The 18,324-nt window shown below is 45.9% G+C and overlaps 1 protein-coding gene across 5 annotated transcripts in view; it reads right to left on the reverse strand.

The window, feature by feature from the left end:
- Positions 1-18,324, reverse strand: part of OSBP2 (oxysterol binding protein 2) — a 191,678-nt gene that overhangs the window by 77,440 nt on the left and 95,914 nt on the right. Inside the window, exon 2 of one of the 5 annotated variants that reach the window (XM_042910206.1) lies at positions 3,883-3,979. The exons of the other annotated variants lie outside the window; for them this stretch is intronic. Within the exon in view, the coding sequence (XP_042766140.1) occupies positions 3,883-3,943 (61 nt within the window). The 5' untranslated portion in view covers positions 3,944-3,979. The remainder of the gene's footprint in view (positions 1-3,882; positions 3,980-18,324) is intronic. 5 annotated transcript variants of the gene reach the window in all.

The following is an 18,324-nucleotide window of genomic DNA, read 5'->3' on the forward strand; positions in this document are numbered from 1 at the left end:
TTTGTTCACAGAAGTGGCTGGCCCCCAGCTGGCCCATTCGATTGCTTATACCACTTATTGACCAAAAGGCCTTTTGCTTGTTGAGGTCTAAATAACACTTTGACCAACAAATCCCTCAAGACATCCAAAGGGCTGGGATTCCCAGGTGATTAGTATCCATTTGTCTAATCTTCAATTATTTCTTTTTCAAAAAACTTATTTTAAAAAAAAGCAACAAAAATGATTGAAAATACAAGTCTATTGCAGAATGTTCCTCCTTCATGGAAAAAAAAAAGTACAAATTAAAGCAGCTCGGAGGTAGGTAGCTTTTTAAGTATATTAAAATGGCCCAAAATGTATTGAATTATTAACACCAAATGCAAATGAGATGGCAGTGAAGCTGGCATGCTCATTCATTGCTGGTGGCATGGAACAACAGTATGCTCATTCCAGAAAGAGATATTACAGCTCATCAAGGTGCTGTGATGATGTTGCCTTTCTCAACTCAGTAATCCGACTCCCGGGAATTTTCCCTCAGGAAATAATTCAAGAGAAGCAAAGAGCATTCAGTACAAATTCATTCATTGCATCATTATCTATAATAGCATAAATGGGGAAACTCAAATGCACAAAAATCAGACGGTAATTCAAAACATTAGAGTACATCAACTCAGTGGAATATTACACAGCCATTAAAATGATCATTATAAAGATAGACTATTAGTTATAATGTGAGGTGAAAAAGGCAGAGCATAAAGGCCATATTTAATACGATGCCAATGATGTGAAATACAAGGGTATGTGCAGAGTGGGGAAGAGAAGGTAATGTGCAAAAGTCAAAAACAGTTTTGTGAGGGCGTGAGATTACTGGGGAGTTACTCATATTCCAAATATTCTTTATCTTACTGTGGAATCTTTGTCCACAACAACAACAACAATTGAGCAAGCTACATTCAGTCAAATGAATTATTTGAAACCCTTTTCCAAGGGGCCAAAGGAGGTACAGAAGAGTCAGCCAGCCGGGAATAGGTGCCCTACCCTGCTTAGGGAGCATGGAGTATGAGGCAATAGGATGGCAGGGAACCAGGGTGGGTGGGACCAATGAACAGGAAGTCATGGCAGTGGAACCAAAGCAGTCCCAGCATCACTCAGGCTGCCCCGGGGAGGCCTGCACTTAGGGTTCAGATGCATGGGTCTGAGCACAGAGCTGCAACCTGCTCACCAGGTGACATGAACCAAGTGCAGGAGCCTCTCTGAGCCTCACTTTCCTGATTCTCATCCAGATACAGTGCTCGCTCCCTATTATCGGCTGAATTGTGTCCACCCAACCCAAATTCATATGTGGAAGTTCAAACCCACAGTGCCTCAGAATGTGACTGTATTTGGAGAAAGAGCCTTTAGAGAGGTGACTAAGGTAAAATGAGGTCATATAGGTGGGCCCCTATTCCATACGACTGGTGTTTTTATGCAAAGAGATCAAAGGGCACCTGGGGGGCTCAGTCGGTTAAGCATCTGATTCTTTTTTTTTTTTTTTTTGATGTTTATTTATGTTTGAGAGAGACAGAGGGAGAGAGCTTGCTCCACAAGGAAGCGGAGGAGGGGCAGAGAGAGAAGGAGACACAGAATCCGAAGCAGGCTCCAGGCTCTAAGTTGTCAGCACCGAGCTCAACGTGGGCTCGAGCTCATGGAGCGCGAGATCATGACCTGATCCAAAGATGGATGCTCAACCGACTGAGCCACCCATGTGCCCTAAGCATCTGACTCTTGCTCTTGGCTCAAGTCATGATCTTTCAGTTTGTGAGATTGAGCCCTGAGCTGGGCTCTGCACTGACAGCACAGAGCCTCCTCGAGATTCTCTCTCTCCAACCCCCCCGCCCCTCCCTCACTTACTCTCTCTCTCTCAAAAATAAATAAATAAACTTAAAAAGAAAAGAAAGAAAGAAAATTAAAAAGAAAAAAAAGAAGAGGAGATCAGGACACACACAGACATGTGCAGACCGAGGGATGACCATGTGAGGAGACAACTAGAAAGCAACAACATATAAACCAAGGAGAGAGGCCTCAGAAGAAACCAAACCTGCTGACACCTTGATCTCGGACTTCTAGCCTCCAGAGCTGTAAGGAAATACATTTTTGTTGCTTAAGCCAGCCAGTATGTGGTATTTCATGGCAACCGGAACAAAGGAATACACCTCCCTTTGCAGAGCCACAAGGATGACATCACCAGCACGGGGCAGGAACTCAAAAGACATTTGGGAAAAGTGAACCAGGTCTGAGGCAGGGTCTTGGCACCCCGAAAACCACTGCCTCAGACAAGGCCTGTGCTGAAAGACTGGGCCTCAATGTCTATCGGTGAGTTAGTTTAACTGTGAAGTTTAGAATGGCTATGGAGTTCTGCAAGACAGCTTCTGTGATCCTCATGGCAACTGGGATGAGGTTGGGCAGGAGAGACAACACTGTACATAGCTGGCAAAATGAAAGTTTAATAAAGTTAAGGGGTTTTATTCAAAGCCAAAGAGCAAAAACAGACCAGAGAAGGGTCACTAATGCAACATCTTAAACCTCCAAGCTCCACTTTTCCACACTACTAAAAAATAAGGCTCTGACTGATTGATCTTACAACACGAAAGCTTAGAAATTCCATAGCACCAAAGCCACCATAAATCAAGTTAAAAGATAAGCAACACAGAAAATACTTGCAAAATACATAATTGACAAAGGAGAAAGAACCATAACTCAGAATGAGCTCCTACAAATCAGCATAAAACCACAAATATCTAAACAGCAAAATGGCAATAAATATAAATATACAAGTCACAAAATGTGCATGATTGGTCAATAAACAGATAAAAGTAGACTCAATCTCTATCAGTAATAAGAGAAATGCAATGACAACCCACACTGTTGGGACATATAAATTTATGCCCTCTTTTTGGCTGACAATTTGATAGTGTCTGTTGTTATCCATCATGGGTATCCACTGGATATAAATTGGCAATCCTACTGCTAGCAATCTATGCTTTGGAAAAACTTACACACATGCACAAATTTGCATGCACAAGAAGGTCTACTACAGCATTACAGTGAAACTAATAAAATGTAAAGAACCTACTGCCCATCAAGAGAGAGACAATTAGGGGCACCTGGGTGGCTCAGTCAGTTGAGCGTCTGACTTCGGCTCAGGCCATGATCTCACGGTTTATGAGTTCGAGCCCCACATCGGGCTCTGTGCTGACAGCCCAGAGCCTGGAGCCTGCTTCAGATTCGGTGTCTCCTCCTCTCTCTGTCTCTCCCTTCCATGCTCATGCTCTCTGTCTCTCAATAATAAATGTTTAAAAAAGAATTTTTTTTAAAGAGGGAGATGATTAAATACATTATGACACACTTTAGAATTCCATGCAGTTATTTTAAAAATGAGATCGGTCTATATGTACTGACACATAAGGATCTCCAAAATATATCAGTAAGGGAAAAAGCAAGCTGCTTATCAATATGCAAAATACGATCTCATTTATATATATATAACTATGTGTGTGTGGGTGTGTGTGTGCTTACATGGCTTTGTAAAAGCATGGGAAAAATCTGGAAAAGTATCACTGGTAACCAATGCGTGTGTATATTCCTTGGGAAGGAGGTACTGAAAGATGACTACGTTGTATGTTATTTATTCTAGAGTCATTTAAATATTTTACAATTTTGTATTTCCTAATGAATGTTATCGCTCAACAAATTAAAATTGGCAAGAATCAACTCCTGCCTGTGTTGAATTCTGAGACCCTACAAAAGACTCTCTAATGGTGGAAGGTCAGGCATGAAGGGAGGTTCATAATGAGTGAGTTTTGGGAGCAGGAGGGTCCAGAAATCACATCAGAGAAGCCACCACATCAGTGCACACAGACCAACCTGGAAGGCAGCAATCAGAGAGGGGCTGGATCATTTGACGCACCCGTGGCACAATCCCCATGAGGCGGAGGAACAGAGCCGCCCATGGTGATGGGCCCTGCAAAGAACGGACACAGATGCAACCAAGTGTGGGAGGCAAAAGGCTCAGGCACCTGTCATTTGGCCAGGTTGCAGGCCTCACCCCACCCTCAGCCACCAGGCTGTTGGTAGGTGCTCTTGCCTACAGACACCAGTGACCTCGAGAGTAGTGGCTATGGCTCAGGGATGAGGCTCAGGAGGGGCCGCCATGTTGATGTCCAGGCATCCACCTGTGCTCACTTCACCAGGGCTGCTCTGGGTTGCATAGTCCAGAGAGGTGTTAGGAAAAATGTCAGAAAAGGAGAGAGGACGTTGTAGGCAAGTAGAGACTGCAGATACAGGGAAGAAGTGACAGATAAGCTGCTGCTCAAAAGAGTCACCCCTGAATGCAGCAGCCCCATGTGATGCCCTCTCTAGTGCCCTTACTGTGGCAGGCATGAGTCACACCAGTGGCCCCTTTTTGAAACACCCTGCTTCCTGCTCCTGTGGCCACACACCCATTGTCCTCCACCCTCCTCTCTCCCTGCTCCCAGGCAAGATTCAGTCCTCACTCCCATGTTCTTCCCACTTCATGCTGGGTGGGGCCCAAATGATGGTGTCCATGCCCACGACTCATTGTCCTGTCTCCCTGTTCATGTTTCCCCATCTGTACCATCACTATGGTCCTCCCCTTCAAGCCCCAGATATCCATGGCTACCTGGATGACACCCACACTCAACCTGTCCCCACTGAGCCCAGTATCTTGCCTCTGCTCCCTCAGGACAACCTTTCCCTCTCCAGAGAATTCTTTCTGCCCCCAGGTACCAGGCTGGAGACTTGAGGGTCAGCTCCTATGTTCTCTCCCTCACCTTGGGCCCCTACATGCAATGCATCCCAAGTCCTGAGGATGTTAACTTCAAAATAGCTTCCAAATTCATACCCTCTTCTCCCTCTCGGGTGAGTAAGCCACCCCCAGCTCACTTTCAAGGTCTCAGATTCTACATTTACCCCTTCTGATCCATCTTTCAAGCTGCCATGGAGACAATTTACTGAAAATACACCATCCACTCTGTCACTTCCCTTCCATGGGTCCTCGATACCCACAGAAGCAAGTTCAAGTTCAAACTCCTTGGCAAACCACAGCCAAACAGGAGGTAAGCCTTGTGGGGCTCAGCACTCCTTACTCCTTAGCTTCACCCCTGCTCCTCCCTCCCTTGCCTTTACTCACCTGGCTGAGATGCCCTGCCTTTCCCTCCCTTGGCTGGCTCCTGTCATCTCTGGATACTGAGTGTGGGCCCCTCCCTAAGGAGCCTTACTTGACAGCTGCCACCCCAGAGAGGGATGGAAAGCTATCTGGAGAGGGTCCTTCCTCAGGGTTCTCCTCACACCTTTGCCCATCACAAGCTGTACTCATCACACTGACTCATAAGGATCTTGTCTGTCCCCCTGAAAATAAATAGTGCCTTGAGGTCCGGGAAGGGGGCATACTCTCTGTATTAGCTTCCTAGGGCCACCACACACTAGGTGGCTTCAAACAACAGAAATTTATTCTCTCACAATTCTGGAGGCTAGAAGTCCACCATCAAGGTGTTGGTAGGGTCATGCTCCCTCTGAAGGTTGTAGGGAAGGATCTCTCCTTGCCTCTTTTAGTTTCTGGTGGCCCGGGGTGTTCTTTGGCCTGTGGAGGCATAAATCCAATCTCTGCTTCCATCTTCACATGGCCTTCCCCTCTGTGTATGTGTCTGAGTCCAAATTTCCCTCTTTTTAGAAGGACATCAGTCATATTGGATTCAGGACCATGCTCGTGACCTCATCTTAACTTGATTACATCTGTGAAGACCCTATTTCCAGTCACATTCACAGGTACTGAAGGGGTAGGTCTTCAATATATCTTTGGGGAGGGGGACACACTATAATCCATAGCCCTTACTTTGGTATCACTATTGCCAAGAACTGTTAATGGATGGCTGAGCCAGTGTGCTCTGGGTCTAGACAGGGGAGGAACAGTCAGATGAAGAAGGCATCTTGAAGTTGGACCTGGAGGAGATGGGAGGGAAGAAGCATGTCCAGGTGGAAGGAGGAAAACTGCATGGGAGAGGAGGGAGAGCTGGGCTGCATGAGAGGCCTTGGCTCTGTGCTTTGTGGTGCAGGGAGCTGGGCCAGTCTGCAGAAAGGCTTTCAGGCTGGGCTGAAGCATCTGCCCTGGTACTGTGGAAGCAGTAGGCAGCCATCAGGAAAGCAGTGACAAGAGCAGAATAAGTGTTCCTGAAAGATTAATCTTCCTGAGGCATAGAGGGGCAAGTCTAAAAGGAGCCCTCCCAATGCAGGGAGTTACCAATAATGAGGAACTAAACCAGGGCAGTGGCAGCGGGGCAAGGAGAGAATCCAGAGAAAATTGGTTGGGAGAATGGACAGGGCATGACCTCAGGCAGCAAGGAGAGGAAGAGGCTGAAGCTTGAAGGGGTTCAGTGGCCAGTGACTGAAAACAGCAGCCCAGGGAGAGCACTGTGCCTGCAGAAGCGGCAATCAGTTTAGCCTCATGAAATACCATTCAATTTAAAAAGCAAGCTCATGGGTACACTCATTAAGTAATCACTGAAGCAGGGCATGTGTGCAAAACAGCTGTAAGAGTCCACACACTTTGTAAATAACTCAAGTTTATGGGAAACAAACACGTCTTTTTATATCAATGCCTGGTACCCTGGCTGTTAGCAGCATGCATTTTGGAAGAAAGGTCTCAAGCCAAGGGAACTAGAAATTCAACTGAATAACCTTTAAATTACCTCATCACCTTGGGCAATGGAAATCAATGCAGTCTGCAAAGGGCTACCATGTGCCAGCAGAGGCCAGATGGAGCTGGTTCTCAGGCAGGGGATCCAGGGGCAGAGGGAGCTGTCCACCATGGGGGCAACTCTGGGATCAGTAGAGGTCCTGGGACTTCGGAGGCCCTTTCTGAGAGAGCTACCAGCAACACCCCAGACTTACCAGAGAGGCATTGCTGAGGCACAGCATTAGGAGAGGCTCTTGCCTTGGGGAATAGAATAAAGACCCTTCTCTCCACTCCCCCCACCTTCATGGATGATTCATTCCCTCTCTGGGCCTCAGGCACTTCATATCACCGGAGGATAGCCTCATTGATTTCCAAGGGCTCTTCTACCTTCCAGCTCTGCTTACGGCTGTGGCTACCACCCCTGTTGCCTGATCACAAGCCTCATCCCAGGTGGGGATGAGAAGATCTGGCAAACCTGAAAGGGAAGGACTCAGACACTAACTCCTCCAAGTTGTGATTCTGTACCGCTGATCCTAACCCCTGCTTTTTCTTCTTCCTCTGGCCACCCAGCGATGGGTGCTATCACCTCAGTGTGAGAAGGATGTACTGTGAGCCTGGAGATCAAGGTGACTCTGGGTGTGTTGCTCCCCTTTTCTGTGCCACCAGCTCATCTGTGAGGCCCTCTCCTCATGCTGGAGAGGTGGGTGCCACGGTCAGACCTTGGGCACCTATGATCTAACATCTGAGAATGTCTCCTCATTCACATGATAGGGATGGTAATAGTTTTATTTCACAGGGTTGTTATGAGGATTGAGTTACTACAGAAAAGCCTGGCCAGTGTTTGCTGCTAGTACCACAGGGTCTGGGGGACATAAGCAGGACGAGAAGACATGCATTATTGGAGGAACAGCAGCAGCCTCTCCCCACAAGAAAGCATCCCCTGCCACAAGTCCTTTCCTGGAAGGGGTTTCTCTGAACAGAGACCCCTCATGGCCTTTGACATTTAGGCTCCCTTCTTCCTGGAGGGAACACTCCCCTTGTCTCCTTTTGCCCAAGCTCCACTGCTGGTCAGCCAAGGTCCCTGGATGACAGCAGACCCAAGTACAGTCCCCACCTTGGGAACACTACCTCCAGCAGGACCAGGCTACCCCAAAGCAAACTACTGAGTCCTTTAATGGCCCTCACAGTTTCAGTATAAACATCAATGTGTGGGGATTTTTGTCTCAATATGCTCAGATTCTTCTAATAAGTGGTGATGGTAGGCCATGGCAAGAGATTTCAAGGATAACATTGAGCCCCTACAATCCTGTGCTGTTTACATACTAGGCAGCTGTTACTTTCTCTATTTTTCATATGATAAAACCGAGGCTCAGAGAGGCTCAACCACAGGATGTAGTTAGTAAGAGGTAAAATGGGAATTTTGAGGTCGCTCAATCTACAAAGCGAGGCCTTTTTTCACCTCCTTTACACAACACAGCTGTGACCACCATCTCAAACAACAAGATGAACTGTATTCACCAAAATGAAATTTGTTCAATTGCCATATATTCATTACTATATCACGTTCTGTTGCTGTATATATCTTTATTTCCTGCCTTGGCCTTGAGAAATCCAGTCAGAAAAGTTCTGTTCATGTTTTCCATGCACATTTTATAATTTTACATAGATGCTGGCTTGCATGTGATAAAACCAAGTGCAGGACTTCTGAACAGAGACTGTGAGCTGGATCTAGGACTGTGTAGCATCTAGACAACCGTCAAATGTTATCTTCCTCAGTTACAGAGGAGAACTTGAGCCCACCTTAATTATTGAGGAGGTTTTAAGTTGCTCAGATTGTGAATAAAAATAGGTAGCCTGATGGCATTACAGGCAGAGAGCATGCTAAATATATGCATACACACCCCAACTTGATCTAGTTACAGAAAACTTTGGGCCTATAAATGTATTTTCAAAATAAACAACATGCAAAGCTCAAATATATTGTTTTCCCAAAGCAAAAGCAATGGCTTGCTGCTTGGCCAGCCTGCCATTATGCATTTTGGTCTTGATATTTTTATGAACGAAGTCAGCAAGGATCTCAAAGTACAGTTATGAGTCAGTCATCCTTCCTGACAACTATTCTCTAAAGAGGTTTACTCATCTGGCCAAAATACAAAGTGTTGACATGGTAGGTAAAAACTTAACTACTGTAAACAAAAATGCTTTTGGGTGGGAAAAAAGTGGTGAAGAATAATGTAAATCAAGTACATGATAGACATGCAGTTATTATACTTTCTCCGGTATGACTTTTCCTCTCTTCAGAACACTGGCCAGAGATAAATGGTACCCGGTACCGAATGGTACCCAGTAATGCTACCACGTCCTTGGCATACATTTCCATCAGCACTGCAGCACCATTGCAGCTCACACTGACCCTAAAACCAGCACATCATCTCATACATCTTCTCTACCTCTCCTTCATTTCATCAGCACCATCATCAGGCATCCGATGATCCAAGGAAGTTGCCCACCAGAGTCATTTCTGATGCACATAGCTTAGGCTAGACAGTCAAAACAAAACAAAGACCCCAGCCCTCCAGCATGAGCCTGTTGAGATTCAGAGGCTTCATTTACAGCCACCTGGTTACAATAAGCACTTTACAAGGCTTGGCATCTAGACTTCTTCAGGGCCCTGGAGGACAGTCCCTCCAACTCCACCCCTCCTTCCTTCCACCCCTTCACCTCCCCAACACACCAAAAGTCCTTTGTCGAGGCAGTAGAGCCCCCCAACAGCCCACCCATCAGGTTCTAGGAGTCAAGAGGTCTATCTGTCTGACCTTGCCAGGTGATGGAGATGGGAACCGAATGCTGGTGGGATCGAAGGCAGAGGTGACCCATCAAGTTTAAACACATCTCCCCCTTCAGTGATGGCTCAAGGCAGGAGGGGGGGCAGCTTTAAGGGCCGAGGAAGCTCAAGGCTCCTGGCTGGGTAGTTGCCCAGCCTGACCCCAAACTGCTTACTCAGAGGCACAGGCTGGCTGGAGAAGGGCTTTTCCTGTGACAGGCACCACTGGAGTTTAAAATCCCCTTTGCGTGCTGGGAACACACACACACACACACACACACACACACACACACACACACACACACAAACACATACACACACACACAGTAGCAGGAAGTGCCTGCCCAGTATCCACTCCAAAGCTCTTCTGCCTGAGTCCAGCTCACTTACAACAGCCAGGTGCACTGAAGTGACCCTTGCCCTTGAAGCTCTGGTAATGGCAGCTCAGGTGCCTAAGGAGACTGGAGGAAGGCAGGGAAAGGGCTTTACCTCTTGATTGAAGCCCCTGGGGAAGGCTCAAGCCTACCTTCCCTGCTAAAAGATGGCTGGCCTCTGTGTGGGCTATATTCCAGTGGCTGGTCTACACGGGGCCAATCCCCTGCACTGAAAGGGGAGAGTATCATCCCTGTGACACCAACCTGGGCAAACATCCCTTCTCAGTATCATATAGTGGGCTGCACCCAGGGTGGTGAAGGGGACATGCTTAGTGACTGCCCTTAGACTTCTAGCTAAACCCTTTGTCCCCTGGCTTGTGAGGGCAGAGGGGCCTGCCCTCTATCCCAGGACTGAGTAAGTGCCAGGGCAGAGATCTGATCCCTCAGTCCTGTAGGCTGCTCAAGATGAGGGCTAGAAGAAATTTACAATAGGTAAGGAAAATTTAAAAGCCCAAGAGATCCCATGCCTCAAGGACCCGCCTGCCCCATGCTTGCTCCGCTTGCCCCAACTCACCCCAGGAAGGGGCTCCCGGGTGTGGAAGTGGGTCTGGCCCCGAGGCTGTGGGGGCTCTTGCAGCTGCCGCCGCCGCCGCCGCCTTCCCGCCGCCGCGCTCTCAGTCCATCTCGGTGCAGTGCCGGCTGCCACCGCCGCGCCAAGCCCGGGAGAAGGACGGCGGTCCCCGGATTGGGTGTGTGCTACCCGGCGGCCCCGGGCCCGCCTCCCCGCCGCGGCCGCCCCTTCAGCACCGCGGATAGCGGCCAGCCCAAGCGCTCTGACTGCAGCCCAGCCAAGAGGTGCCCTGCGCCCGGCTCCGTACGCCCGCCAGTCAGCCTGAGCGCGGCAGGGGCGCGGCGAGCCGCGTCTTCATTCCTCCAGCCTCCTTCCCACCCGCCTGAGGTGGCCGCCTCTCCCTCAGGGCCCCGCTCCAAGAGCGAAGGCGCCGCGAGGCCACCAGACAGTCCGCGGAGGACGGGACGCGCCTCCTCCAGCCCGGTCTGGGGCAGGGACTAGCGCTCTCCTCCGGTTCAGCGGGCTAGACAAAGGCGAGCTCTCGGTGTCTGGATGCCAACGGGCGGCGGAAAGCTCAGCTCAGCCTCTTAAAATGCGGGAGCATGGCCCGGAACCCGACCCGACCCTAACGGCGCTATCGCGGCTCAATCGAGGCCAAAGAAGGCTGGCCCTTCGCCTGAGTCCAGTGGGGGAGGGGCCCTTGGCTCAAGCCCTCATTTCTCCACTGTCATATGCCCCGAGGTTGTAAGGAGTTAACCAGTTAGAGTGTCTTGGGAACTAGGGGAGGGTGAGCCGTTGGGGTTCCATCCCCATCTGGAATCCAATTCCCTCCTCCACATCCTTGGTGCCAGAGCGTCAATCAACCAACAGATGGGACAGCTGGAGCCTGGTGACATCACGCAGAACGCTTCCACGTTTTTCATTTCTGTTCAAATCCCTCCTACTCCTCCTTGCCCCCTGCCAGGAAAGTTCCCAACTGAGAGCAGGGGCCCTAGTTCTGAGAGCCTCTGCCACAGATCAGAAACATGACCTGGGCCACCCTTACCTCTGCCCTCAGTGAGCCTCAGCTTCTCCTCTTGGCTTGTGGGGGTGGAGCAACCTTTGGTTCCAAGTCTGAGATAACTCAGCTTGTCTATCTGGCCAGGAAGAAAGAATCCACAGCGTGGACAGCCACCCCCAGCCCTGTCCACTTCATGGCCCCTCTCAGGCCTTTATAGAGTACAAGGTGAGGGGGCCCTTCTTTCCAATCAGTGAAACTGGCAACTCTTATCTAATTCTTTCTAAAGCAACCGCAACTTTTATGCCTCATTAATTCAAATCCAAAGACATATTCATTTTTGCCATTTGGTTGAGTCCCCAGTTTAAAGGGGAAAACCAATGAAATGAGTTCAAGTCGAGGTTAATAAATGCTATCCAAGTAGGCATGAGGCACTCTGCTCAAACATTCACAGATCAAGGCTGCTACACAAAGAGCCCAGAGCTGAAACCTTCAGGAAGAGCACAGCAGGAACAGGACTGAACATTTGCCATCCAGGAAATGTGGCAAGGGGCTGGGGAGAGTCAGGTGGGGGAAAGAGGGGCAGGGACTCCTTTAGTTTCCACATCAAGGAAGAATCACAATCCACATGTGGTGCCTTAGAAAAGAAACAAAACCACTACCTGTACCTTTTAACATCTTTTTTTTCCTCCTTTGAAAATTACTTCCAAGAGGGTTTTTTTTTTGTTTTTGTTTTTGGTTTTTTTTGGGTTTTTTTTTGTTTTTTTTTTTTTTGTAGCATACCATCAAAATCCAAAGACAAGAAACAAGTCAGGTTCCAGGGCACAGGTTATGTGGGCTTTCTGCTGCACTGGTCACAGGCATCAGATGGGGGAATGGGGTCCCCATCTACCTCCCAAACATCGAACATTTGCCCAGTGGACATGTTGACTAATAGGAGGAAAATCTCAAGTCTTTCTTTGTTCATTTCCTCATTTGGAATTTAATTTCTTGAGGATTTTGTGACAAAGGATTCCTTCAATTTAACTCTTTTAATTGTTTAACTTATGGCACATTCAGCAATCACCAGCATGTCTGCATCCTTACGTTCCAGGAGATCAGAGAGGGACCCAGTGAAGCCCATTTCCACGGACACACATACCACTAGCACAAAACCTACAATTTCTACTGACACAAGAGGCTCACAGATACACTGAAGACCATGAAACGTTCACGATTTGGAGCAACAGAAACAATCTAAGCCACACAACAAGATTTTAAATTTCAGTTCAGTTATTCAGTTATTCTCTAGGTTCTGGAAAAGCCAAAAAACTGGAATACATTCCAATGATTCTTAACCACAAAGGCAGGAAGACACATCTGCCCAAGGCCCCATTCCTCCCTCTGCCTCAGGGCTCAAACCCTGCTCTTTGACCTCACTACAAAATCTCTTCTTTGTGGGCAGACTATGCCTGCCACTCCTGCTGACAACTACCAGTGTGGCTGGTAAATCCCAACCAAATCCATTCTTCCCAGCCCAGCTATACTTTGCTCCCTCTGCTATGCCCTGAAAACATGAGCATGTCCTTGGATTGTCCCCTCCTCCTCCCTTACAACCAGCCTGTCTCAGGTTTCACCAGTGCTTTCTCAGCCCACTCTTTCCTTCTCACCCAACTAGGGACCTGGACCTAGCCTTCTTCCTCTCCCTTGTCCACCATAGCCACCTCTTCCCTGTCCCCTCTCTTAACCTCCTCTCTGGCCATATGACTCTTCTTAAGATACCTAGGACAGGTACCTGTCTCTACCTCTGTTACAAGCCTAAAATGCTACCATCCCACTACTAACCATGCAAGGTTCAACTTCCAAGCCTAACCCTCTGGATCCTAGGCAGACATACCTTTTGTATTCCATTTCCCAGGCCGCCCTAGTGACAGTTCTGCTCCCTGGCCATGATGTCTCAGGTCTTTGCCTCATGACCCTGACCATCCCTTGCCAACTCTGAGAATCTGCTCCACTATCCCTTACCTGACATCCAAGTTCCTATCCACCCACTGGAGCTCCAAAGCTCTCCAGAAGTGCTCCCAAGTGCTGCTGTGGCCAATGCTGGGACTGGTGCTGGCAGTGCTTAGCATCCTGAGGCATGGCTTCTCATCTTGGCCTCCAGTTACACTTCCTTGAGTTTTTAGAGTACTCTCTGCCAGTACCATGCAGTACCAGACACTTAATCATTCCAACCATCTATATGACTACCTACCTGTCCCATGCCCAGGCATCTTACCTCTCCGGAAAGTCAATAAGAGTTCTTGCCTTCTGTTTTTATGGCGGCCTGTCGCTTCCTAGCAAAGTGTTCATAGCACTATTGAGAGGTCCTCAATAGTTCTTGAATGAGCAAACTCAGCATGGGTAATACCAAGAAAAGGATAATTTTAAATCTAGTTTTGAATTTTATCTAATTCATATTTTCTTTGTGTTTCCTCACTCCCAGGCCACATCCTGCCAAGCTGAGCTTGGGATGGCAGGCAGGGGAGAAAGAGGCTCTAGGTTGCCAGAGAATCACAGAACAAGTTCCTTGCCAGTGGGTGATAAAGACAAGACTGATAAGGCATTCTGTGGTATGTTATTGCATAGCTGTATTTGGGACTCTTCAAGTAACTCTGTAAACCAAACGACAGGGCAAATTGGAGCTCACTGACAGGCTGGGGAACAGATATTCTCACCATAGCAATACCTGAAAAACATAGCTGTTGCCAGTGACTGCTCCATAGGAGTGGTGAGGGGCTGGACAAACAACAATTCATTTTCTGAAGAGTGGAAACTGTATTCATTGCTTCTATCAAAGTAGTAACTGACAGTACTCTAGGAACAAAGCAAACTGGCAACCAGCTATAAAAAAGCATCAGATGTGAAATCAGGCCAAGGACAGACTCCTAGCTCTGCCATACACTAGCTAGGAAACCCAGGGCAAGTCAGTTTTGCACGTTGGGCTTCAGTTTCCTTGTCTGTAGTAAGAAGGCATTGGATTAACTAATTCTGGCAGTCTCTTTTACCTCTAAAAATTCAATAGGTCTTCAGAAATAAACCCTTATATGTATAGTCAAAGGTTTTTTTTGCTTTGTTTTGTTTTTTTTTAGTCAGAGCCTTTTTGTCAAGGGTGCCAAGACCATGCAGTGGAGAAAGGACAGTCTTTTCAACAAATAGTGCTGGGAAAACTGCATGTCCACATGCAAAAGAATGAAATTGAACCGCACCTAACACTATGTACAAAAATTAACTCAAATGAATCAAAGACCTAAATGTAAGATCTAACAGTAAGACTCTTAGAAGAAAATATAGGACAAAAACTTCAAAACATTAGATTTAGCAATGACTTCTTAGATATGACACCAAAGGCACAGGAAGCAGAAGAAAAAATAAACAAATTAAAAAACTTCTGTGCATCTAAGGATACTATCAACCGAGTAAAAAGCCAATCCACAGAATGGGAGAAAATATTTGCAAATTCTATCTGATATAGGGTTAATAACCAGAATATATAAAGAACTCCTAAAACTGAGCAACAAAAACCCCACCTGATTCAAAAATGGGCAAAGGACTTGAATAGACATTTCTCCAAAGAAGATATACAAATGGGCAATAAACACATGAAAAGATGCTCAACATCACCAGTCATTAGAGGAATGCAAATCTAAAACCACAATGAGATATCACCTCACATCTATTAGAATGGCTAATATTAAAAAAAAGACAAAACAGGGGTGCCTGGGTGGCTCAGCCGGTTAAGCGTCTGACTTCTGCTCAGGTCACAATGTCATGGTTTGTAGGTTCGAGCCCTGCATCCAGCTCTGCACTGACAGCTCAGAGCCTGGAGCCTGCTTCGGATTCTGTGTCTCCCTCTCTCTCTGTCCCTTCCCTGCTTGTGTTCTCTCTCTCTCAAAAAAAAAAAAAAAAAAAAAAAACACATTGAAAAAACAAAACAACAAGTATTGGTGAGGATGTGGAGAAATTGGGAACCACGTGCACTGTTAGTGGGAATATAAAATGGTGCAGATTATGGAAAACAGCATCATGGGTTCCTCAAAAAATTAAAAATAGAATTATCATATGGTCAAGGAATCCTACATCTGAGTACATACCCAAAAGAACTGAAAGCAGGGTTTTAAAAAGCTATTTCTACACCCATGTTCATTCATAGCAGCATTATTTATAATAGCCAAAAGATGGAAGCAACCCAAGTCTCCACTGATAGATGAAAGAAATAAAATGTGATATATACATATAGCATAATATTATTCAGCCTTGAAAAGGAAGGAAATTCTGACACATGCTACAACATGAATGAAACTTGAAGATGTTATGCTAAGTGAAATAAGCCAGTAACAAAAAGAAAAATACTTTACGATTCCACTTATATGACATATCCAGAGTAGTGAAATTCATAGATACAGAAAGTAGAATGTTGTCACGGGGGGGCGGGGGGAGGGGGCTGAGATGGGGGGGGCAGATTTATTGTTTCTTGGGTATAGCATTTCAGTTTTGCAAGATAAGAGTTCTGAAACAAATGGCAGTGATGGTTGAACAATATGACTATTTAATACCAATGAACTGCACACTTAAAAATGGTTAAAACTGAGGCACCTGGGTGGCTCAGTTGGTTAAGCATTTGACTCTTTGATTTCGGCTGAGGTTATGATCTCACAGTCGTGAGATGAAGCCCCGTGTTGGCCTCTGTGGTGAGCATGGAAACTGCTTAAGATTCTCCTCTCTCTCTCCCTCTGCCCCTCCCCTCCTTGCACTCTCTCTCAGAAAAAAAAAAAAAAAAGGTTAAAATTTCAGGGGTGCATGGGTGGTCCAGTCAGTGGAGCATCCAACTCTTGATCTCAGAGTCATGTGTTCAAGCCCCATGTTGGGTGTGAAGCTTACTTTAAAAAATGTTTGGGGCGCCTGAGTGGCTCAGTTGTTTGAGCGTCTGACTTCAGCTCAGGTCATGATCTCACGGTTTGTGGGTTCGAGCCCCACATCAGGCTCTGTGCTGACAGCTCAGAGCCTGGAGTCTGCTTTGGATTCTGTGTCTCCCTCTCTCTATGCCCCTTCCCACTTGTGCTCTGCCTGTGTCTCTCTCTCTCTCAAAAATAAACATTAAAAAAAATTAAAAATAAATAAAAAATAAAAAAATAAAAAATGTTAAAATTTCAAATATGTGACATATTATAATAATATTATTAATATTAAAAAAATCTTATCTGAAGTATATATATTTATAGTGTGGAAGACAATTTTTTAAAACATTGAGTATTTAGTTAAGCTTAATATTAGTTATTTCCCCTGTAAATACATTTTTAATGTTTAAAACAAATAAATTCAACCCTGAATACCATCCTTGTAGTTTTGACTGACCAAGGGGCTCTCAGTTAGGTGGATCCAAGCCCAAGAAATCAGATTTCCCTCAGCAGTTGCCAAGCAGCCACATCTACATATACTGGGGGCTCTGTGTCTTCATAGAGTCTGGTAAACTCTCAAAGACTTAATGTTCTCCCTGCATGAAGCCCACGGACAGTTAGGGAAACCTAAGAAAATATTACCAAAGAGAAATGTAAACCTTCAAATATGCAGATGGCTGAAATGTCAAGAGCCAGTAAGAAGAGCCACTTGGCATATCTAGTGTGTCCTAAGCAGCTTGATTGGCAAGAAGGTAACTTCAGAAAAACTATGATTAATAATTTTTAAAAAAATACAAAATGGATACATAGATGTAGCATTTCAACAGAACTGGAAATCTATAAAAGTAATCAGATAGACATTCCAGAATTTAAAAATACAATATCTGAAATTAAGAATTCATTGCATTGGCTTCACAACAGAATGGGTAAAGTAGAAAGCAGGATTAATGAACTCAAAGTCTGGTTAATTATAAATATCCAGAGAGAAAAAAAGATGGAAAAGACAGAACAGAACATAAAGGTCACATGGGCAATCATCAAAAGGTCTAACATACGTGTAATCTGAGTCCCACAGAGAGACAGATAGAGAATAAGTCAGAAGCAGTCATGGAGTGGTGTCTCCTTGGTGGCTCAGTGGGTTAAGCAACCAAGTTGATCTCAGCTCAGGTCTTGATCTCAGGGTTATGAGTTCAAGCCCCATGTTGGGGTCCATGCTGTGAGTGGAGCCTACTAAAGAAAAGAAAAGAAAAGAAAAGAAAAGAAAAGAAAAGAAAAGAAAAGAAAAGAAAAGAAAAGAAAAAGCAGCCAAAAGAAAAGAAAAAGCAGTCATGGAAGAAATAATAACCATGAATTTTCCCAAATCTGGTTAGTCCACAGATTCAAGATGCTCAGTGAGCCCTAAGAAGGAGAACTATAAGTCAAACCCTATTTAGGCACATTACTAGCCAGTCCTAAAAATCAACAGAGGGGAAAAAAAAAACTTAAAAGCAGCTGGAGAAAAAAGAGATACATTATTTCAAAGGAGCAATAAGACTGTTGTCTTTTCAATATAAAATAGAGAAGAAAGAAGACAATGGGATCTTTAAAGCTTAAAAAAGGAGGGAAAGAAGGAAGGGAGGGAGGAAAGGTAGGAGGATGGACTGCTAATCTAGAATTCTATACCCAGGGAAAAGATCCTTCAAAAATTAAGGTGAAAAAGAGATATTTTAAGGCAAAATAAAAAACAAGAAGCAAAGAGTTGCACTGCTAGTAGACATGCATCACAAGAAATATTAAAGTTCTTTGCACAGAAGGAAAATGGTCCCAGACATAAGAAAAGTAATGCAGAAAGGGATAAAGAACATCAGAATTGGGGGGCACCTCGGTTGCTCAGTCAGTTGAGCATCTGATTTTGGGTCAGGTCATGGTCTCATGGTTCGTGAGTTAAGGCCCC

This window comes from Panthera leo, chromosome D3, assembly GCF_018350215.1.
Source record: "Panthera leo isolate Ple1 chromosome D3, P.leo_Ple1_pat1.1, whole genome shotgun sequence".
In the NCBI taxonomy this organism is placed as follows: domain Eukaryota; kingdom Metazoa; phylum Chordata; class Mammalia; order Carnivora; family Felidae; genus Panthera; species Panthera leo.